We start from the raw sequence: 24,404 nt of genomic DNA on the forward strand, positions 1-24,404 counted from the left end.
CATTTGGTTCAAGAAATCCTAGAGATAAAGCTGTACCGTCTAGAGAGACAGTTTCTAGATGGCCTTCTTACATGTCTCTCAAGTAAATTCAGAGAAACTTAGGTGATTTGAATTCAAAGGTTGTGGTGGTCCATTGCCAGAGAAGGACTAGATGTTCCTGAGATTTAATCTGCCAGTTCTGTCTCTCGTAACATTTGGTAGCAATGAACTTGATTTCTTAAGCTCTAGGTCTTGCTTTAGAAAGGCCCCTATAAAGGGAAACTCAAATCACATGTTACAAGTGCAGTCCCCACATACATAGGAAATATTGGACACTTTCATTGTATTAATGAAACCTTCATGTTAATTGAGAAAATATCTTAAATCAGTACTCCTTATTTAGAATGTGTTTTAAATAGTATACAGCATTTATAAATAATTTAAATTACAAATGACATCTCTTTTGAAATTATTTTTAGGTATAAAAAAAAGTGTCAGGAAGCATAAATGAATGTCTCATTCCGCTACATACTCAATTTGGTAGCTATAGGAAAGTCTATTTGAAAATCCTTTATATGCTTTACATATAGACACTAGTGACTTTAAAATTTTTATTCATCCATTCAGCAAATAGTTCAGTGTTTGGTATGTGTCAGATAGTGTTCTGGGCTTTAGAAGGCCAAATAAACCCACTCTTTACTTATTTAATAATACTTTCTAAAATGGAGACGTTTAGAAGTCTAAAACTATTTACAAAGTCCTATTTCTGATGGTCATCACATTTTTTAAATGCGTGTGACCAAGACCTTAAATCAAGCCCTTCTGTCTCCCTGGGTTTCACATGGCGCGTGGATTCCTCCAAATGGATCACTTATGGATTTGTGCCACACTTAATTTCTCTTGAAGACATCAACGAGTGTAAGATGATTCCCAACCTGTGCACCCACGGCAAGTGCAGGAACACCATTGGCAGCTTCAAGTGCAGGTGTGACAGCGGCTTTGCTCTGGATTCTGAAGAAAGGAACTGCACAGGTCAGTGAGGGGCTCTCCCTGGAGGGACACCCTTGGGCACCCTTGGTCTTTAACATGTGGCCACAAGGAGTAAAGCTGTTCTGATGCTCACCTGCTGCCTACTTACCGCCTTTGCGCAGACATCGACGAATGCCGCATATCCCCTGACCTCTGTGGCCGAGGCCAGTGTGTGAACACCCCCGGGGACTTTGAGTGCAAGTGCGATGAAGGCTATGAAAGCGGATTCATGATGATGAAGAACTGCATGGGTGAGTGCGTGACCATTGGATCAGCCCAGGGAAGAAACGAGCCAAGACGCTTGGGTGACTCATCGCCTGTGTGGGTTCTCCCTGCTCCCCCAGTGTGCTGGTCTCCTGACCAGTGAGTCAGGCATTGGTCTGTGGCAGAGGGAGACTGACATACGGAAGGAATGAGGGAATTCATGCTGTGGGGTGGTAGGTGGTCTGTAGGTCCCTGAGAAGTGACCTGGAATAGACATCCTGGGGAAGAAAGAACAATTCAAACACAAGATATGTTTTAGGAGTCACGTTCTAGAGTTTCTATTCATCATTTCTCTAAAAGGAGATTGATTAAGATAGTTGCATTAGGTCAGGTTCCCTAGCAACAGGCCTGAGATGGGAATATTTTTTCAGTGCTCTTAGGAGAAACCTGTAAGAAAGGGAGGGAAGCCGCTTAGGGCAGGGGAAGAATAGAAGCAAAGTGTTAGGCTAGATTTTAGCTCTAACCTGATCCCACAAGGGCCTGGGAGTGTGAAAGCACCCAAGAGTTGTCCCAACTCAAGGGCAGGAAACTGAGATTTTATACTCTCATGTCAGTTTGGCTATGAGCGGCCCCCAGCATGGGAGGGGGTATAATTTCTCACCTCCCAGCCATTTCTGAGTGAGGTGGGTATCAGTTCTCCAAGAAGGGAGCCTGTGAGCCACTAGCAGCCAGGACTTCCAGCACCTGGGTGCTGAATGCACTGACCAGGTCATGGGGGTCTGGGGCAGGACACCTTCCACATCATCAATAGGGGTCATTTCCATGTTGCAGATATCGATGAGTGTCAGAGAGATCCGCTGTTGTGCCGAGGAGGCGTGTGCCTGAACACTGAGGGAAGTTACCGCTGTGAATGTCCCCCTGGCCATCAGCTGGCCCCCAACATCTCGGCGTGTATAGGTAAGGAGGAAGACCACTGACCTGGGGCCAGTCATTCGGCCCACATCCTAGTCAGAGTCAGAGGCTGATGGCTGCATGTTTGCTGTTCTTATTTTTAAACAGACATCAATGAGTGTGAACTAAGTGCACACCTCTGCCCCCATGGCCGCTGCGTGAACCTCATAGGGAAGTACCAGTGTGCCTGCAACCCTGGCTACCACTCTACCCCTGACAGGCTGTTTTGTGTTGGTAAGTTCTGTAGCTTATGCCATTTCTTATTTTCTTTAGTCTCTTTCTAAAGCACTTAAGCCATGTTCTCTGAGTTCCATCTCCATCACTAGTTGCTTTTACTTAATGTTTCCAGTTTTCCTGGAAGTAAAAGTCTTCTCACGGTGGCTTATGATCTTTGGATCTGGCCTCCCTCATCTGTTTAAAGAACCAGTTCAGTGACGACTGTAGAATGTTTTAGCTCCAGCAAGTACCGTCTGACCCACACTGCTCTAACTAGTGAACGGTAGCATATGCTTTGTTTCTGCATGTGCACACCCAGGCACATCAGCAAGTGATTACCGACTGCCTGAAATAAGTGCAGTCTGATGAGTGCTGGGAGAAAGACAAAAGGCACAGGGTGTGATCTCCGCCCTTAGGTGGTTTGGAGCAGCTCAGATTCCAAAGAATAATTATTGGGAAGAAGACCATAGTATGTTTATAGCTCACAGAGCAATAGAAGCCAGGTCTGGTACTCCTTAAAAATGGAGTTTTGTGGGACAGGCATTTTGCTTTGTGGCTGCCCTGGGGAGGTTTAGTTGTACTGGGAAGACTGGCGCAGAAAGCCCTGTGGCTTTACTGTGCTCAGAGTCAAAGTGAAACCTTGTAGAAGACCGCCAGTTTTTGCCTGCGTTGGGGTATACCGCTTGTGGAACTGCCAAGTCTCACAGGGTTTCCACCCAAAATCATAAATCAGTCCAGATTCTTCTGACTCATGGCCCTGAGCAACTCAGAACTCCAACTCAGGCCCTTGACGGGGATTGGAACTTCAGCCAAACTGAGTGTCAAGTTTGTGATGGAATCTGTGACCCAGAGAATTTCACCCACCTGCCCACTGTTGTCACTGAGGTGTGTTCTAGCATCCAGTACTTCTCCTGCATTGCACGTGGCACACCATATATTGTATCATTAATCGTTCATCTAACTCCCCAACTACAGCCTAAGTGTTATAAAGGCAGTAAGTATGTCCATCTCATTCACTGTTAGGGTCTCATCTCTAGCACACGGTTCAGTTCATTTCAGTTCAGTCGCTCAGTCATGTCTGACTCTTTTCAACCCCATAGACTGCAGCACACCAGGCTTCCCCATCCATCACCAACTCCCGGAGCTTACTCAAACTCATGTCCATCAAGTTGGTGATGCCATCCATCCAACCATCTCATCCTCTATCATCCCCTTCTCCCGCTTTCAATCTTTCCCAGCATCAGGGCCTTTTCCAATGAGTCAGTTCTTCAAATCTGGTGGCTAAAGCATTGGAGTTTCAGCTTCAGCATCAGTCTTTCCAACAAATATTCAGGACTGATTTCCTTTAGGATGGACTGGTTGGATTTCCTTGAAGTCCAAGGGACTCTCAAGAGTCCTCCAACACCACAGTTCAAAAGCATCAATTCTTCAGTGCAACGCTTTCTTTATAGTTCAACTCTCACATCCATACATGACTATTAGAAAAGCCATAGCTTTGACTAGATGGACCGTTGTTGGCAAAGTAATGTCTCTGCTTTTTAATGTGCTGTCTAAGTTGGTCATAGCTTTTCTTCCAAGGAACAAGTGTCTTTTAATTTCATGGCTGCAGTCACCAACTGCAGTGATTTTGGAGCCCAAGAAAATAAAGTCTGTCACAGTTTTCATTGTTTCCCCATCTATTTGCCATGAAGTGATGGGACTGGATGCCATGATCTTAGTTTTCTGAATGTTGAGTTTTAAGCCAACTTTTTCACTCTCCTCTTTCACTTTCATCAAGAGGCTCTGTAGTTCTTCACTTTCTGCCATAAGGGTGGTGTCATCTGCATATCTGAGGTTATTGATATTTCTCCCAGCAATCTTGATTCCAGCTTATGCTTCATCCAGCCTGGCATTTCACATGATGCATATAAGTTAAATAAGCATGGTGACAGTATATAGCCTTGACGTACTCCTTTCCAAATTTAGAACCAATCTGTTGTTCCATGTCCAGTTCTAACTGTTACTTCTTCACCTGCATCCAGATTTCTCAGGAGGAAGGTCAGGTGGTCTGGTATTCCCATCTCTTTAAGAATTCCCCACAGTTTGTTGTGATCCACACCGTCAAAGGCTTTGGCATAGTCAATGAAGCAGAAGTAGATGTTTTTCTGGAACTCTTTAGCACACAGTAAGTGTGCAGTTAATATTTGTTGAAGGAACCAAATGATACAGAGACTTGCAGTTGCCCTGGAATGCTCTTATAATTTTGTATTTTGTTTTGGTTTTTACTTGACTCATACATACCTGAGAAATTCAAACATGGGCCATCATCACACAGAGGAAGGTAATATTATTTTCCTTTTTCTTAGACATTGATGAATGCAGCATAATGAACGGTGGCTGTGAGACCTTCTGCACAAACTCTGAAGGTAGCTACGAATGTAGCTGTCAGCCAGGATTTGCACTGATGCCTGACCAGAGGTCCTGCACAGGTAAGTAGGTTTTAGCTTCATGGAAACTCAATAACAGGTCCCTACGTGGAGTGGTTCAGGGCCTGGGCTTTGGAGTCAGACAGTCCTGAGTTCCAGTCTTTGTTTTGTCACATAGTTTAGCTGTATGTCCTTGATGAAGATCCTTGACATCTGATTCCTCATCTACAAAATGGGTTCAGATGGCCTGTATGGAAGAATATGTATAGCATTTAGCATAGCACCTGGCACTTGTTCAGTAAGTACAATATAAAATACAGTACCTGGCACATGCTCAGTAAGTACAATATAAAATAGATTTTCTTCATTGATTAGAATTTTGAAGAATCTGATCTGATGGCCTATTTCAGTGCTACTCAGGGTATGTTCCCTGGACCTACATCAGCATCACCAAGAATATGTTAGAAAAGCAAAGTCTCAGCCTTCCCTCTGCACCCACACCTACTGAATCAGAAACCCCTGTGGGTGGATCTCAGTAATCTGTTCTCTCAAGCCTTCTAAGTGATTTTGGATGCATGCTAAAATTTGAGAACTGCTGATATAATTTATACTTCCTGCTGTATCACCTGGGCTAGAAGAGCCATGTAGTCAGAGATGGAAAATGAAGTGGGTAATATAAGTTTTAATCTTGGCTCAGGTTAAGAAGAAAATTTAGGTTTGGGAACCACAATTATGTTATTGGACCTAGTAAAATCTCCCTTAAAATCACTAGGTTATAAAAATTAAAATTTGAAAATAGGTATTATGCTAAACGGAGAAGGCAATGGCACCCCACTCCAGCCAGTACTCTTGCCTGGAAAATCCCATGGTTGGAGGAGCCTGGAAGGCTGCAGTCCATGGAGTCACTGAGGGTCGAACATGACTGAGCGACTTCACTTTCACTTTTCACTTTCATGCATTGGAGAAGGAAAGGGCAACCCACTCCAGTGTTCTTGCCTGGAGAATCCCAGGGATGGGGAAGCCTGGTGGGCTGCCGTCTATGGGGTCACACAGAGTCGGACAGGACTCAAGTGACTTAGCAATAGCAATAGCAAATTATGCTAAAAGTACATCTAAGTAGATAAGCTTATTTTCAGTACTTTTTAAATCTTAAAATATCTATAAAACAGCAAATAAGAGACTTAGGCATTTAAATTTGAAAGTTAGATAAATAAGATTGATGGTCTTTCAAATGATAAATTTATATCAGAGATAAAAGTGCTAATTAAATGATGGTCTTTTAAGAGCATGTGGACCTCCATCCTGAACTGTATGTTGTAGATCTTGAAAATGATTCTCTCTTGTTTTACCCAAGGTAACCTGATGGGATAATTTATGCAAAGCATTATTTGGATTTCAGAGCAAATAGTCCTATGCGAGCAGGCTGAGTTTACTTGACTTGTGTCAGTTAACTTTTTCATCACTGATGAATGGAACCCTTATCAACAACATGTCATTGTTGGCTTTATTCTCTGCAGACATTGATGAGTGTGAAGATAACCCCAATATCTGTGATGGTGGTCAGTGTACAAACATACCTGGAGAGTACAGGTGCTTGTGTTATGATGGATTCATGGCATCTGAAGACATGAAGACTTGTGTAGGTAAGCAAAGAAGACAGGATTTTCCAATTTGCTGGTTATTCACAAGTGCTATTGTATTACATAGACTTGTTTCAGTAGTGAATAAATCCGATGGGAAAAGTAAAAATATTTAGGAGCATACTACTAATAGTATTCCAAAGTTAGCATTCCAAGAAGCATCTTTCTTGTGACTGTGCTGTGATGCTCTAGTCAGTATGTTATATGGACTAAGCTAAGACTTGGTCAACTCCAGAGGGACATTTCTTTTATGTCTGTGCATTATTTTTGGCCATTTAACCCTCCTTTTGCTCTGCCTAGAGTTTGGCTTTTCAAATGTTTGCAAGGCATCAAAATTGACTTCTGACAATAATGCAATACATTCTAGAATTAGTTGTTTTGGAGGGTTTCTATTACTGTCTTCAAATCTGTCAGACCTTTTAATGCAGTATCTAATCTGCCTTTAATTCCATTCAGTATATTTTTAATCTCAGACATTGTAGTTTTCACCTCTAAAAGTTTGATTCGGTCTTTTTCTGGTATCTTCAATGTCTCTACTTAATATGCCCAATCATTTCTCTAGCTTTTTAAATGCAGGGAATACAGTTACAATAACAGTTTTCAGGTCCATGTCAACTAATTCTATTACCTATGTCAGTTCTAGTCCATTTCAATAAATCGACTTTCCTTTTTATTATGGGCCATATTTTCCTCTGTCATTGAATGCCTGGTAACTTTTGATTGGATGCTGGTGGTGGTTTAGTCCCTAACTCATGTCCAACTCTTTGAGATTGCATGCGACTGTAGCCCGCCAGGCTCCTCTGTCCATGGGATTTCCCAGGCAAGAATACTGGAGCGGGTTGCCATTTCCTTCTCCAGGGATTGGATGCTAGACATTGTAAATTTTGCCTTACTAGGTCCTGAATGTATTTGAATTCCTAGAAAAATTTCTGAGCTTTGTTTTGGAACATAGTTAAATTATATGGAAACAGATAGGTCCTTTCAAAGTCTTGCTTTGAAGCAGCAGTTGGGTTGGGCTCATTTTCTCTATTGCCAAGGCAAGATCCTCCTGGATACTCTATTCACTCCCCTATAGATAACGAGGTTTTCCAGTCTGGCTGGTAAGAACAAGTATAATTCTGCACCTTCTGGGAACTCTGATGATTATTCCCTCTAATTCTTTTGGATGATGCTTCCTCCAGATTTAAGTTTCCTTACATGAATATACTGGTCACTACTCATCTGAGTATTGTTTGGGTCCTTCTGCAGATCACTGTAGTTTTGTGTGTGTGTGTGCGTGTACATCTCTTTTCTGTCCTTTACTTGGCACTATGAACTCTGGCTACCCTGGTATTCTACCCTCACCTCTCCAACTCATGGACATTTCCTGGTTCCATCTGCCATACCCTCCCCTGTGCTATTGCTTTAAAACTCCCTGCACAGTAATCTGGGGCGTTTGTAGAATCCACCTAGTTTCTTTCTCTCATTGATCATTGTCTTTGTTGTCTATATTGTCCTTTTTTGTTGTTTTTATTTTAAATGAGAAGGTAAATTTGGTTCCTATTACTCCATCATGGTCAGAAACAAGAGTCTAGAATTGCAAATATTTAAATTATATCACATTTGTATCTTTTGAAAATGCTTACCAAATATTTGTGAAGTCCTCAAAATTAAAGTCATGTCATTCAAAGTAAAGAAATGAATGTCATAAAAAAAGATAATTTTTAATTGGAGAAAGTTGTAGAGTTTGTAACAATCTGCCCTTAGACTATTAGTTCATCTATCTTTTCTTTCAAAATATGGAACTAAAATGTTATCATCATGCAGTCAGCATTAAAATTTTCATCTTGCAACAGAATGTGCTGTTTTAAAAAGTTTTCTAGACTGTCAGAGAAACAGGCTCTGGTTGAGGACCAGACCTAGAGTGAATCAGTTTATTTTATTATCTGACCTCCTCCTTGTGGGCCAGATAAAAAGCCAGTCTGCAGGGTTAGCCTTCAATGTAGAAAGCATTGAGCTATGTAATTGTTATGTAGGTGAGCTATGTAAATATACTTTTATTTGTGTGAAAACATTTCATCTTTTCTATTTATTTGTCATAGTTGCTTTATCTCAGGGAGAATCTGTCAGTGATATCAAACAAATGGTTACATGTATTAATAATATCTGTATTTTACAGATGTCAATGAATGTGATCTGAATCCAAATATCTGCCTAAGTGGAACCTGTGAAAACACCAAAGGCTCATTTATCTGCCACTGTGATATGGGCTATTCAGGCAAAAAAGGAAAAACAGGCTGTACAGGTATGTTTCTTCTAACTGAACAATAAAACCTTTAGTGGGTAAGAGATTGCTACCATAATTATAGATTAATATATGTTTTAAAAACTATTAATATTTTAATTGCACTATAAAGCATTTTTCATTAACTTAGCCTGCACTTCTTTGAAACTTGTCACATTTTAGATTGGATCTAAGCTGAGGGTTTTTTTCCCCTTTACCTATGAAAAAAGGCATATGAGAAAAATTGCCACCATAAATAACTCTATAAATATCAACATTTTATGAGGTTAAAAATAGCATTTTATGTCAAAGTAGTTAACATGATAATGACTAAACATTCATATCTCTTTCTTAAAGCCAACTTTTCCCAATAGCCTCCATTGTCAACTCTTTCTTTAATGTTTTATAAGTGAAATTACTTTTTGAAGAAACACATCCTACAATTCATATATTTCATCAGTTCTCATCAGTCTTCAATCATTTTTAAATTAGTGTGCTTTTGATGCATTAAATCGCTTTAGCCCTATAGATTCCTGCAGATCTCATGAAGTGGTAATTAAACCACTTGCTTGTTTAATAGCACAAAAGAAGGTCTTTTCACAATAGGAGATTATTCAATTAAACATCAAATGGAGGAAGTCACTCTGAGTGAATAATGTTGTTTCTAAGTGTTAATTGATTTTCAAATTTGAGGCAATGATGGAGTAGTACATGGAATAATAAAGTTTTACTGTAGTCACCTATAGTAATAAAACCAGATTATGGGATATAGTGTAATTTAAGACACAATGAAGGAACTTCCCTGGTGGTCCAGTGGTTAAGAATCCACCTGGCAATGCAGGGGACACCGGTTTAATCCCTGATCCAGGAAGATCCCGCATGCCATGGGGCAGCTCAGCCCAAGCACCACAACTACTGAAGCCCATGCGCCCTGGAACCCGTGCTCTGCAACAAGAGAAGCCCCCGCAATGAGAAGCCTGCTGGCCTCAATTAGAGAGTCCCTGCTCTTCGCAATTAGAGAAAGCCGGTGTGCACCAATGAAGACCCAGCGCAGCCAAAAATACATAAATTTTAAAATAAAATAGAAGAACCACACATGATAGAGACCATGATGGGCTTGTATTAGTTAACTGCATAATTTCTTTTTACAAATAATAGACTTTAATTTCAAAAGCCAGTTTGGTAAGCCACTGTGACTTAAACATTAAAATATTTGCTGATTGGTGATGTTAATTGATGTTAGTTATATCAGTATTTTTCAAGAAAGTTTCCAATATATGTGTTATCATTTTAAACTGTTCAATAATGTGATTTCAAAAATATAGATATACAGATGTCACCAATAAATTGCTGTTCATTCAAAAATGACAGATTTTAGCCAAGTTATAAAAAGAAGCGTGTAGCTAGAATGCTTTCATGTCACTATATCAGTCTCCGTATGAAGCATGACTAGGGTTCCGTTCTGTTACATGGCACAGAGTTTAAAATCTCTAGTCCTCATGTGTTCCCTGGGGTACAAATGATGCTTATATCAGCATGTGTGTGGTTCAAGATTTATTTTTAGCTTTCAGTAACAATTTAAGACTTAAGGTAAGGGGTGTTGGTCTGGTAATGACACAAGGGAAGGTAGGACGGTTGTGTATTTCATTTTACCTAGTAGAGGCTAATACTGTTGTTTGGCCAAGTTGAACTCACCGAAATTCAACCCAGAGAACCATGATACTTATGAAGGCAGACGTTAATTCAATGGGACAGTCTTCATTCCCTATAAGAAAAAGATCTCTAGAATTTCATACTCTAAATTCCAGCTAAAGAGGCATGTGCAGAGGCTGACTGTTTTAGATCTCTTACCATGAAGAAAGCTTAAATTTTCATGCAACATTAATATCATTTTAGGTAAATAAGGTATAATGTATGTAATGTCCTTGGCACAGTGCTTGGCATATAGCATCTGGTCACTAAATAGTAGTTATTGTTGTCATTATAAAATGAGTCACATAGACGCAGTGTCTAAGGCCATTTTAATTAAAAACATAACTTCTAGTCTAGCAGAATTCTGTGCTACTATTTACTAAGATGCTTGAAATCAGTTTAAAGAAGGAAAATCTTACTCTGTATGTTAAAAGGCTTGTTTTTTGTAACTGAGTTTATACAGACATTAGGCTATAGTTACAAGAGCTGTGTACTCCACATTAAATGAGATGACCCCAGTTTTACATTAAGAACAGCAGTCTTTTAGTAAATCGCATAAACAGAAACATGGATTTGAAGTCCAAGAAATATTCTGTATTTCCCCCAAAGGCCAGCATCCCCCTTCCCACTTCAAATTATAACCTAAAATGATTTTTCAATTGCATAAAATTCAGCTAGTACTGTAGGGAGAAGAATTGAATTTCATGGCCCTTTTGCTATTACAGTAGCATGGCATGTGATATTCTCATGTAATGGAGTAGAATTCTGAATTTTCTTCCTAGTTCTTTTACTGGTTCAGGAGCTTTGGGAAGATCACCAGGGTGCTCCATAGTTATGCAAGTGTTCCCCTTGGGTTAGAGGCTCTGCAGTGGAGGATGGAGGAGAGGGTGCCTTAGGGCAGGAAGGAAAAGAGGTTCTCTGTAAATCCTGCTATTAACAACCAAGGGTATCACATTGGATTGGAAATGACTTACACAAACAGGAATTGGCAGCAAGTTTGGTATACTTAAAAACAAGTTTTTAAAAATCTGAGCCAAAATGTTTTTTTTTTTTTTTAATCCCATCTAACTGGGACTCTTTTAGCCTGCTATTAGTTTAAAATTAGTGTCACTTACAACTTAGAATACCATCAGGTTACCTTGGTGATAGTACGTTAAAGAAAAGTGTTTATAATGTCCCAGGCAACTAATGTAAATAGAGATATGTATCTTGCCTAATGGGATAAGAAGCCCTGCAACAAATCACAGTGAACAACAAACCTGGAAATATATTTTGATGATAGATAAAAGAAATATATCTACTTGTATTTCTGTACATGTATAATAAGTATATGTATATTTTAAAGGAGTACCTTGTAAAGGAGTCATAAAAATATGTATGCTATTTCATAGGAGGAATTTTGTTTCATGAGAACTTAAAAAATGTCCTCTGGGTTCCATTACAGCTTTGTCTAAATATTTCAGCTCCCCTGTCATTACTGATTGTTTCCATTTTAACAAATAAACATGTTTTTCCCCCCAATCACTTTAGCAGTGTTCAGAATCCACCCACTGACTTACATTCCCAGCCCACACAGATGTTAAGGGTTTCTTCTTGCTCCTTAAGCTTTGTTCAAATTGTGGATAAGGCTGAGGGGAACGTTCGATTTAAGGAAAGGAGAAGAGACCTTTTCTTGTAACCTAGAACATGGCTCTTCAATCCTTGGCTTATGGGGGCTGGATTACAGGTTTTCCTGTGGTCCACACATACAAGGAATGTGTATTCTGATTCTCATTCTGATTCTTCTGGTTCTCATTCTACACAGTTGTGATCAGACAACAGTTTGGAAGAAGGAAAACTGGTTTTCTGCTAGGTGCCATCCTTGGTGGCTCCTAGTTTTCTCATGCTAATCTGTTAGAACCACCTCCCATCACGTGCTTACTCAGTCAGTCAGTGAGTAAGGCATACAATTTTTTTGGAATATCAGTTATTTTATTTAATTTATTGGAGTATAGCTGCTTTACAGACATGCAATTAAAATCAGGATTGTTTTCAGTTAAAATAGCGTGAGTAATTCAATATTCTGTAATGGTCCATAGGAGAAAAGAATCTTAAAAAAAAAAAAAAGAGTGGATATATGTGTATGTGTAACTGATTCACTTTGCTGTCCACCTGAAACTAATACAATATTGTAAATCAACTATACTCCAATAAAAAAAAATTTTTTTAATAGCGGGATTGCTGGGCAATTCCATTTCAGTCTTTCTGTTTTTCATAGGAGACATGTTGCTGTGGGTGTAGTCCATGAAAGAGAATCATATACTTCAAAACCACCAGCCCCCAGTGAAAATTTGCCCTCATTTCCTTCCAGCTCCTTATCACTGCTAATTGTCCTCCACTGGCTGGTAGCCTGTGAAAACTCCGTGGGTGTTCAGTTAAATAATCTTGGCTCAAATTTGGGTCCAAATTGAAAAATCCAAGTAGCCTTCACGTTTGGCCTCTCCATTCACTCTAAGGTCCTCTTCCCCACCGCCTCCCCACAGAGATTCCACAGCGTACCAGCCCTGCTGGACTCGATGCCCAGAGACTGACCCCCACATGGCAGAAAAGCAAGCCTTTGAGTGGGTGACACAGGCTCTCCTGACATGGCTGTCCAAGGAGGCCAGAGCAGCTCAGAGCACAAGCTCTTTCTCAAATGTCAGATTCAAGTGGAACCCACCCAGAACCTGGGCATGGGGTCTGCCAGACCACACCCTTGCTCTTCACAAGAGCCACGCCAGCGGGACCTTGGAGTCTCTGTGAGGGAGCTTTGGTGGGGTGAAGGAGGTTGCAGTGTCAGCCCTAAATTTGAATTTCTGTGCTTTTCTTGGCTTGTGCTTAATCTTAAAAAGGAATTTTCTGTCTGGAGCAAACTTGTGGGGGAAAGAGAACACTTGTGCAGAAAGAGATGTTCTTGGCAAGCGTGTGCTTTGTTTCCTTCATATTATTGAAGAGTGTTTGAATATGGTGTTTTTGTTTGCTTCATTCCCTTATGACTCAGTTTCCCCTTCTGTTTGCTTTTACAATGAAGTACAGTCTTAGGCCCAAGTCTTCCATGCAAGCAATTAATAAATAATAGTTGGTGTGTACACACACATACACACACACGCAGAAAACTTTTATTCAGTGATGCCTTTAGACTTTATGACCAAGTCTTTTTAATTCATTTGTTGTAAACCGGTAGTGTAAGCTATTGAGATAATGACTTACACAAAGATTCACAAAATAGAAAACTGAATATGGCCTCCTGAGTTACTCTCTCTCCTTCTATTCCAAAGCCCACGATACATGGCCTCCTCTTGCAAACATAATTTCTTTTTGCCCCAAAAACATTGTGGTGAAACTGCAAATATTTTCTTGCATTAGAAATTTATGATTGTATATTGTTAATGGTAAAAAAAAAAAAAAGGAGACTCTCCTTTAAAAAAAAATAGATATTTTCTTAATAGAGATTAAATATGGAAGGTAAAAAACCCACATGAAAATATTATCTTTGGTCATTAGAAAATTGAAAAGGAAAAGATAACAGGATTACTATATTGACAGGCTATGGATCATCTCTGAAAATTGTACTTAGTAGAAAAGATGAGTGAATATTTCTATAAGTCTATTAATACTCAACCAAGATATCTGAAAGCAGACTTCTCATCAGGACTTAGAACAAAGTCCTGATGTGACTGAAGAAATCAGCTTGATATAAGGCAGCCGTGGCTGAAGACAAAGAGCATCAAACAGGGGATGGGAAACTGAGTCCCAGGTGGTTCGGGCTCTTCTCACTGACCTTGGGGCCACGGCAAGTTCCCATGCCTTGGGGGACCTCTGTTTCCTCCTCTGAGAAATTGGGGATTAGGAAAGTCATATCCTAAGTTCTTTGCACTTAGAAAATTCCTTGATTCTTTAACATCTGGAGGTTTCAACTCTTAGGCAATGGAAATTCATTGTTTCTGCCTAACTCAGAGATCAGGACACATAAAGGAGGGCCATTGAGGCAGGACACTGCAGGGAGTGATCATCTGAGGAAGAAAGAAGTGTCCCTGGCCCTACCTGGGAGCCTGGAGTTCAGGCTTACTTTCTTGAATTCCCTGCTTATTTACCACTATTATCCCTCAGCTGGCCCTCCTCCTCATTTCCTTGGAATGTGCCATGCTCAATTAGTCAGTTGGTTAAAGCTCCCAGTCACAAGTTTAAAGCTGCCTGGTATGTGCCTCCCTTGACCTGCCTTAATAACTCAGTAGGTTCATGTGGCTGCCAAGGTTACTTTAAAATTCACCTACACAATACATTGTCACTGTAAGGACATTCTTCCAGGCATGTTTTCATTTCACTTATTAGTGATACTGCAAAGTATTTTTGTAGGAAAAAATGGCATTATTGTATTTTGTGTTTGCTCTAGAAGCTATAAAGAAGCCCAACGATCTCAGGACCATTTCAGAACTGCAGATGGAGCATTTGGCAAATAGCATGCTTCCAAACACTTTCAAACCATTTAATTGGGCTTCTTAAGTAAACAAAAGGGTAAAAATTAGTTGCTTGCCCAGTTTTTTCATGCCACTATTCAAGTGATTGCTAAAATTCTTGCAACATTTCATATGCCAAGATTCGCCTTCTTGATCAAAGTTTTGTGTTAAATGTTCATTTCCATATAGAGTCATAGTATCCATCCATACCTAGGAGCTCTTGTTCTTAGTTAATGAAAAAGTTGATTATGAGGTTATAATGTCTTTCAGTATATAGTGGGTTAATTTTGGGAAATAAGATTCTGGTACCAGTTCCAATTACGATCACCAGCTCCTTGTCTTACTTTTCAACTCAAGTTCTGACAACCATCTACCTGGAGATAGTGTCAGATTCCACAGGTTAAGGGATCAGTCCCATACAATTATGCCCACTTCAGATGCCCATTACAAGTCTAGGCTGTTTGTTACGTAAGCTTCTGACCAACTGGCTATAAATCAGAAGTTCCTATTACTCCTTCCTTAGGTTTGATTAACTTGCTAGAGTAGCTCACAGAACTCGGGAAACCAGTTTATTCATTTGATCTATCGGTTTACTGTAACAGTGTATAGGGGGTTCCCAGATGGCACTAGTGGTAAAGAATCCACCAGCCAATGCCGGAGATGCAGGTTCAGTCCTTGGGTGGGGAAGATCCCCTGGAGTAGAAAATGGCAACCCACTCCAGTATTCCTGCCTGGAAAATTCCATGGACAGAGGACCGTGGCAGGCTACAGTCCATGGGGTTGCAAAAAGTTGGACATAACTGAGCATGAGCACAGCACATTAACGTGTGTAACTCAGGAGTAGGCTTTCCATACTGTTCATGGTGAGTTGGACCATAAAGAAGGCTGAGTGCCAATGATTGATGTTTTCGAACTGTGGTGCTGGAGAAGACTCTTTTGAGAGTCCCTTGGACAGCAAGGAGATCAAACCAGTCAATCCTAAAGGAAACTCTGAATATTCATTGGAAGGACTGATGCTGAAGCTGAAACTGCAATACTTTGGCCACCTGATGCGAAGAGCTGACTCACTGGAAAAGACCCTGATGCTGGGAAAGACTGAAGGCAGGAGGAGAAGGGGATGACAGAGGATGAGATGGTTGGATGGCATCACCAACTCAATAGACATGAGTTTGAGTAATCTAGCAGTTGGTGATAGACAGGGAAGCCTGGACTGCTGCAGTCCATGGGGTCTCAAAGAGTTGGACATAACTGAGCGACTGAACTGAATCAGAGATTGGTACTCTTGGCAACCAGCCGGCATCCTGAAGTGCTTTCCAAAAACTGCCTCATTAACATAACAAAAGACACCTTGATCACTCTTAGCACTTCGGAAATTCCAAGGGTTTTAGGAGCTCTGTGCCAGAAACAGGACAAAGACCTAATATGTATTTCTTCTTATAAATCACAGTTATCACAGGAAGCAAAAAATATTTGACTTTATGCTTTATATTCTCTTCTATAACACTTCTGTATTACAGAATCTATCTTGACTACATTTGGAAATGGAATTTTGAAGAATGGAGAATTTTTGAGAATTTAGAGTCTTTTAACAATGTGACCTTAGACTGGTTCTTGTTTTACTGAAAAATCTCTTTTGAATTGATTTGAGTTTTACAAGAAATATTCAAGAAGACTTGGGTCCCAAAGTGCTAGGACTCAAAAAAGATGGTTCACACACAGCCTTAAGGAATATTCTCTATAAATGCTTGAATTAGCAATACCTAAAGTGAAACATTTATAGAAATAAAGTGTGATTAAATAGTACAATGTTTTACATTTTTTTTTATTTTTTATTTTTTTAAAAATTTTTTTAATTTTATTTTTAAACTTTACATAATTGTATTAGTTTTGCCAAATATCAAAATGAATCCATCATAGGTATACATGTGTTCCCTATCCTGAACCCTCCTCCCTCCTCCCTCCCCATACCATCCCTCTGGGTCATCCCAGTGCACTAGCCCCAAGCATCCAGTATCGTGCATCGAATGTTTTACATTTTAAAAATAAAATATATTTAGTTTATAGAATAGGATTGAAACGTTTTCTACATGCCAATATTGTATTCCTTTGTCTATATAAGATACGAAAGCATTGTGCATCATTTCTCTATAGTTAATTTAGTGAAAATGTTGGGAATAGAAACATATGACCATGAGCATTAATAGAATGTTAGGCAGCTCACTCTATTTTTTTAAGATCTTCAACTGGAATGAGGTTTCATTTTGTTTTGCAGTAATTGGACACTTACATTAAAATAATGGAAAAGAGTTAAAGTTAACAATAAGAAATAGCATCATATTGTTCTTTGTATCTTGAAATTTAAAATCATTCATTTTAAGTAAAGTATGAACGTCAGTGGTGAATCGATCTCTGTTACACTGTCAGAAGTGTAAAAGCAAGTCAACTTTTGAATATTGCTGAGTTATTTAGCATCTGTGCTAAACTTTTTTTTTCTTTTTAACTCACTGGTTATTTTCCCAGACATCAATGAATGTGAAATTGGAGCACACAACTGCGACAGACACGCTGTATGTACCAACACAGCAGGAAGCTTCAAATGCAGCTGTAGCCCCGGGTGGATTGGAGATGGCATTAAGTGCACTGGTGGGTTGGAAAAAAAAAGAAATTGCTTCATATAAACTGCATGGATTATAAATATAAAAATCTCAGTCCTGTAAAGAAAAATTTAACATGTGTATTATTGATTTTAAATGTCACAGTTTCTGTTCGTAATGACATGTCACCTCTTTCCTTAAGACCTGGACGAATGCTCCAATGGAACCCACATGTGCAGCCAACATGCAGACTGCAAGAACACCATGGGCTCCTACCGCTGCCTCTGCAAAGAGGGGTACACGGGCGATGGCTTCACTTGTACAGGTATGCTCGTGTTGGAAACAGCTATGTAAAGGGCAGTCAGAAAAGCAAGGTGCTCCGTGTCCCTAAGACAGACCACCATCTGTTTTTTGAAGGCTGGGTCATTTATAGACAATTTGGAAGAGAAAATAGTTATTTGAAATGACATTCCTGTGGAATGGAAATTTGTAGCTGAATCAATCGGGGAGATCTCAGAAACTAAATATATATTTACATAGATATATACAGATAGATAGTTGATATATGTGTCATTGTATGTAATGATGTCATGAGTTTAAAACAAATCATGCTACCTTTTGTAAACCTTAGCCTTGATATTTTTGTGCCTGTGTGTCACTACTGACTTGTTTTCAATACTGAATCCAAGAGTGAACTTGATGCAGGAACCTATGTGAAGAAAAGAAATAAGATGTTCTGGAGCAGATCATCAGCATATATTTTTTTTCCCTCTAGCCATCATGGTGATCATTCCACATTGGTATAAGTAAGAACTTCATAACTGCTTTGAAAGGAATTCATTCACTTCCAGTTTTACAACATATTAATGACATCTTCTTCTCAGTGCTAATGCATCATCATAGAATTAATGTGGACTGTCACATATATTTAAATATATATGATTAGAAGCATTGTATAAAGAGATGATACACTTATCATGACCATATGTATACAGACAGCATTTTTTAAAGTCAGGGCACAGGCATTAAATAAGATACTGAGGAGTATTTCTCGTTGGCCATTAGGTAGCATAGCTGCTTATATGACCTGAAGCATTAATTTACCCTGAGCACTCTGCTCACAAGAAGTCATTTAAACATAAAAATGGCTGAGGCCCAGTAAGTGATTTGCCTGGATTTTGTTTTAACTCACTAAAAGTTTCATCGTATTTGAAATTGTTTTTGCTTAACCCAGTAAAGTTTTGTCATCACAAACCTCCCATCGCTTTCTAGAAAATACTCCAAGTTTCATGTACCAGGCATGTATTGTTCGTGTGTCTGATGTTTAATGACTGTGATTATTAGCAAAACTCAGAAGATATTAAGTAGATAGGACTTTTTGGTCTCCTTAATAGCTGCTATTCTAGGTCCTTTGCTGCCCATCTGATTTGAGCCTGGATTTTGAGAATCAGGCACAAACCATGATATGTTATTTCCTGACATGGATATATCCTCACGTTGATTATCCTGCTTGCAGAAGCCTGAATGTGAATGATTCCTTTAACTTATTACCCACTTTACATCATTAGAGATAACCTAGCATTCAGGATTCTGTCTCTGAACCCCATGTTCACTATATATTTAATACTGGCATTCAAAAGAGAAAAGTGAGTTTCAATGTTTCAAGTAGAAATTATGATAACACTAGTACCTTCTGGAAGTTCACAAGTATAAAAGTTCTCAGACCTGAGCAATCAGAAAGCTCCTAAGAAGAGTAACTTGTGTTTCTTTCTGGCTATAGATCTTGATGAGTGCTCTGAGAATCTAAACCTGTGTGGCAACGGCCAGTGCCTTAACGCCCCAGGAGGATACCGCTGTGAATGTGACATGGGCTTTGTGCCCAGTGCTGATGGGAAAGCCTGTGAAGGTAACTGATGGGGATGCTGCTGTGGGCTTTGCAGGGCCGGATGAGATTAGGTTATTTAAACGTTCCTGGTGGTTTTTATTTGTCTGGTTTTTTTTTTTTTTGATTTTTACACCAAGGTGTGTTTTGGCTTCCCATCTAATGTGTCAGTTCAGTTTGTATAGAGATTGGGTGTCCAGCCAGACCACTTCTTTTTGTGCAGAGAAAAATCTCAGCTTCTTGGCCCTAAGCTTCTTCACATCCAACTTTGGCCAGGTGTTTTGCAAGAGCACACCCATTTAGTTATAGGGAGGATGAGGATAACCAACTCAATGTAACATATTCATCCCCATTGCTGGGGGAAAGAGCTCAAAGTGCTGGTACCCTAATAGAGAAGGATTCTTTTTAAATATGGGGACACAGTTTTTAATCTCTGCTATGGTTTGGTTTCTAGAAATAAAGGTTTTAAAATACCAGCAAACTGAATGGTCTTGTCGATAGAATAATATCCTGGGTATGTCTCAGATGGTCTCTAAATATCTAATACATATAACATGGAACAGTCTTTTGCAAATCCATTCAGTAAGGGGTCCCTAGGGATAATACCGTATGTCACAACATCTCTCAGCATAAGGCTCTGTCTTTCTAAGAAGTGCTGGTCAGACAGGAAGAGTCCTGAGAACCTGCTGGCTAAGGATGGCTCCCACTAGGAAACACAAGATTCTTCTCTTTTACCCACGCTTGTCAAATCTAAGCACATTATCATCCCTCATTGAGAAGAATTAGTGACCACAGTAAATTGAAAAGATTTCAGTAGAAATAAACACATGATAACGATTGACAGTAGAGTTTAAACAAGACCCTGATTAATGTCTCAACTAATAGTTGTTGCCTGTTACTAGGACATTAACTCAAAAATTAATCTTTAGCTATGACATGTATACTGATTCCCTCATATAGTTCTACGTAAATACTTTTCTTTGTTATGAAACCATTGGGTGTTCTTCACACAGTTTATATGAAGTAGGCAGAGTTTGATAAAAAAATTCCTCTGAGGCAAGAAACTAATTATGCTCTTGATCGTGTGCCTAATGCCTTGTTTACTTTTCGTACTGCAAACATCCAAGGGAAACAGGTGCTGTGCCACCTCTGGGAACAGAAATAGGCACAGTGAAAGTTTTGCTTCCCTTAATGCTATAAGGGAAGGTTTTGTTTGTTTGTTTGTTCTTAATATAAATCATCATTGGCAGAATGCTCATGGCTATTAAAAGCCAGTCTCAAGGCTGAAAATGTGCCTGGGTGCACAAGCAGAATGTTAACGTGAGGCAGGGACAAGCCTGGAAAATGCGTCTGCAGTTTTTAGATCTCCATCAGCAGTTGCAAACGCACACCATAGTACTAGGGACACAGAGGGCTATATAAACTGATGATAAGAGTTACCACAGAGACTTTGGGGTTCTTAAAATTGTAACTCACAACAAAAACAAGAATATATAGATGAGAGCAACCAAAGAATTTAGTCTTAAGTGGCCTCATTTGGTTCTTCCTTTACAAAAGTGATGTGGACCCACATAAAACACCGTAAATTGGCTAACGTATATGTGAAATGCCTAGCCCTCTGCTTGGCATGTAGTAGGGGCTGAGAAAAGGGAAGTTCTCACCTAGGAGACTTCCTAACAGATGACAGATCATCTGAAAGCCTCTAGGAGAAGGACCTAGATTGATGTCAGATAGTGTTCATTTTCTTAACAATAACATCACTTGCCTTATTACATTAGGTAGCTTCTTTGGCAAGAACAATAGTTTAATTGCTCCCCCTTTCCATTGTTCCCCAAGATATCGATGAGTGCTCTCTTCCGAACATCTGTGTTTTTGGAACTTGCCACAACCTCCCTGGCCTCTTCCGCTGTGAATGTGAGATCGGCTATGAACTGGACAGAAGTGGTGGGAACTGCACAGGTAAGGCTTCCATTCGCACCGAGATCTGCTCTCAGGCGTCCCAGGGGACCCAGCTGCTGGTGTCTTGCGGGAACCATACAAGGTTTTTCATGGAGTTGCAAAAGAAAAGCAGGGAGAAGCATTAGGAACCACAGAATAAGTTTCTTCAGACCTGGCACTGATTAGATGTGAGGGTTCAGAGGAAAAAGTTGAGGAGAGCTCAAAGTGCAGTCAGTAGCCTAAGATACAAGTTTGTGGCTACAGAGGCATGTTCCTGTAGTTCCTTTTCTTCTTGGACACATTTTCGGAGAGTTTCCTTTTGTAGGCTGTGCCCTGGGATCATGGATTTCATCTTGAACTTCTCTGCTGAGACACTCACTTCAGAGTGTTACCAGAGAATGTGGTCTGTAACAGTCAGCCACCCACTTCTAGTGTGTAGATCATTTTCTTGTGGAGCAAAGAACCCTCCAGGAATTTAAGGAAGAAGCTAGAAAAGCCGTAGAAGGCATTCTGTAGATGACTGTCCCTCGGTTCACTTCGGCACTGAGTTAAAACTTTGAGAGCCATTTTCAGGTCTTCATCCTCCTTCCATTCAATGATACTAAGGAAACAGAGTCCATTCTGTATGGGATCAGGATTTCAAGAAAACCCCAGTTTTTCTAGCTACCTAAACAAGCCATGACTCAGTGGCTCTCCAATTATGACCACCATCACCACCTCCCTGAAATTGCTCTGGATCACAGTATTCTTCCCCAGGCACCCCTTCTTTTCTTGGTTTTCCTAAAAACTATTATGACACAAAGTCAGTCTCTAGCATACTGCAGCGAGTCTCCTCTCCATGGCCATGCTTCTCCCCCGTGTCTCACATCACCACCAGCATCATTCCCTCTCCCCACCCTGATTGCTCTTAGTCTGCCCTGCCCAAGTGTTACCAGGTCCAAGCAAGAGGAGCAGAGGGGAAGGGATCATCCTCAGTCCCCTATCTCCTCTCTCTGAATCAGCTTGTCTGGTTTTGAATATTTCGCAAGTGTTCAAAATAGACAAAAGGATTACACAGGGATGGCATTTGCCAAAACCCATGTCCTAAATATCTGGAATTCCGTTTTGGGGATAGAAACTGAAAGGGAAATATTCAGCCCAGCATCAGTAACGGGCGAGAGACTCTTAGTAGGGCTGAAGGAACATGCTAAGTTTCGTGCGTGCAGTCTGCGCTTGCGCTCAGCTACAGCGAGGCCAGTCCGCCCAGCGGGGGAAGCCGCAGAAGTCGCCTGCTCCGGCCGCTTCCCTGAGACATCTTGCTCTCATTTGATAAAATAACAAGCTGCACATATTAAATATATTTCCTTAAAACCTGTGTCTGAATTTTTGGTTGACCTGAGGTCACAGTAGTGTTTTGTTTTCAGTTACCTTCACTGGAATATTTTCCCTCGTTCCAAAGTTATATTTTCTCCTGATGACAAATTTGAATGTTAAATGTGTTCCAGGGGAAAGAGACCAAAGACTATGACATATTTCCTTCCTGAGGGATTTTGTTTCAGAAGTGGAAGACTATATTTCTAGGGGCAATTATAACTGGAAACTCTTTAAAAATTCGAGTTGGGAGCCCGAGATTTTGGTGCTACCGTTTTACAGTGATGCCTGCCCCACACTGGCTCAGGTAATAACTCTGGCCCTCGGTGTTCGGTTCTAGACGTTAATGAATGCCTGGATCCAACCACGTGCATCAGTGGGAACTGTGTCAATACTCCAGGCAGCTATACCTGTGACTGTCCACCCGATTTTGAGCTGAATCCAACTCGAGTTGGCTGTGTCGGTAAGATCTTAAACACTTTTCAGAGAAACACATTGTTGGTTATTTCTAAGGCAACATGGAACATTGCATTCTCAACTTCTGAAAAAAGTAATAAAATAACACAACGAAATGTAAATATTTCCTGAATCTGGTTTATATTTTCAGGTCCTTTTCTCTAGGTCAATTCCCAGTGTCTGTTGCGGCACTTTTTAGTTTAAATTATGGTTTTTAAACAGTTTCAGAAGTAGGTTTGAATTTTCAACCCTGACGTAGAAAGCATTTGCCTGACACTTCTTTTGTTTGCATGTGGTAAATAGATACCCGCTCTGGAAACTGCTATTTGGATATCCGTCCTCGGGGAGACAATGGAGATACAGCCTGCAGCAATGAAATTGGGGTTGGAGTGTCCAAGGCTTCCTGCTGCTGCTCTCTGGGTAAAGCCTGGGGCACTCCTTGTGAGCTGTGCCCGCCTGTGAACACATGTAAGTGGACATCCTCCTACTCATTATTATTGTTAGTCCAGCTCTGTCCAGTTCTCCTGCCTAGCTCCAGAGGATAGAAGCCACAGAGAGACAGAGCTGCTACTGGTCTCTATTCTTCAGCTGGTAGAGGGAGTGGGGGTTGAGGGGTGGAGATCATTCATTTCAGCCCTGCTGAGGAATCCCACTCCCAACGTGGGAGTCAGAATGCCTCCCCAGTTGGCTTGCACTCGAAGGTCAGGTGGTACAGGTAACATCTCATTTCTGAGTGTAAAGAAGATAGCGTTATTTTAAAGAAGGTTTTCCAGACTAGGTTGCTATGCTATGCTATGCTAAGTCGCTTCAGTCGTGTCTGACTCTGTGTGACCCCATAGACGGCAGCCCACCAGGCTTCCCCGTCCCTGGGATTCTCCAGGCAAGAACACTGGAGTGGGTTGCCATTTCCTTCTCCAATGGATGAAAGTGAAAAGTGAAAGTCAAGTCGCTCAGTCGTGTCTGACCCTCAGCGACCCCATGGACTGCAGCCTTCCAGGCTTCTCTGTCCATGGGATTTTCCAGGCAGGAGTACTGGAGTGGGGTGCCATTGCCTTCTCCGATAAAGAAGATAGCATTATTTTAAAGAAGGTTTTCCAGACTAGGTTACTTATGTCATATTTGGACACATCGATCTCTCCTCTTGTCATCTGTTGGCTGGTTTTAGAAGCTCTAGGACAGAGTGGGTTTCCCTGGGTGAAAAAGAAGCCATTAGTTAAGCAAATATAAAGTGGAAGATTGTTCCAGTCTTATGGTAAGACTTAAAAGAAAGGTTTAGAACGTGTTTTAAGGATGTACATAATTAGTCTTTGAAAAACAAACAGCTTTCCAT

The 24,404-nt window shown here is 40.4% G+C and overlaps 1 protein-coding gene across 2 annotated transcripts in view; it reads left to right on the top strand.

The window, feature by feature from the left end:
- Nucleotides 1–24,404, top strand: part of FBN1 (fibrillin 1) — a 264,525-nt gene that overhangs the window by 171,821 nt on the left and 68,300 nt on the right. For both annotated transcript variants that reach the window (XR_003513124.1, XM_027554069.1), the window contains exons 26-38: nucleotides 886–1,011; nucleotides 1,131–1,259; nucleotides 2,044–2,169; nucleotides 2,272–2,397; nucleotides 4,725–4,847; nucleotides 6,302–6,427; nucleotides 8,583–8,708; nucleotides 17,375–17,497; nucleotides 17,651–17,773; nucleotides 19,229–19,354; nucleotides 21,167–21,289; nucleotides 22,959–23,081; nucleotides 23,378–23,542. Coding sequence is in view for 1 of the 2 variants with exons in the window: in XM_027554069.1 (XP_027409870.1) it covers nucleotides 886–1,011; nucleotides 1,131–1,259; nucleotides 2,044–2,169; nucleotides 2,272–2,397; nucleotides 4,725–4,847; nucleotides 6,302–6,427; nucleotides 8,583–8,708; nucleotides 17,375–17,497; nucleotides 17,651–17,773; nucleotides 19,229–19,354; nucleotides 21,167–21,289; nucleotides 22,959–23,081; nucleotides 23,378–23,542 (1,665 nt within the window). In the remaining variant the exon portion in view is untranslated. The remainder of the gene's footprint in view (nucleotides 1–885; nucleotides 1,012–1,130; nucleotides 1,260–2,043; nucleotides 2,170–2,271; nucleotides 2,398–4,724; nucleotides 4,848–6,301; nucleotides 6,428–8,582; nucleotides 8,709–17,374; nucleotides 17,498–17,650; nucleotides 17,774–19,228; nucleotides 19,355–21,166; nucleotides 21,290–22,958; nucleotides 23,082–23,377; nucleotides 23,543–24,404) is intronic.

This window comes from Bos indicus x Bos taurus, chromosome 10 (assembly GCF_003369695.1).
Source record: "Bos indicus x Bos taurus breed Angus x Brahman F1 hybrid chromosome 10, Bos_hybrid_MaternalHap_v2.0, whole genome shotgun sequence".
NCBI lineage: Eukaryota > Metazoa > Chordata > Mammalia > Artiodactyla > Bovidae > Bos > Bos indicus x Bos taurus.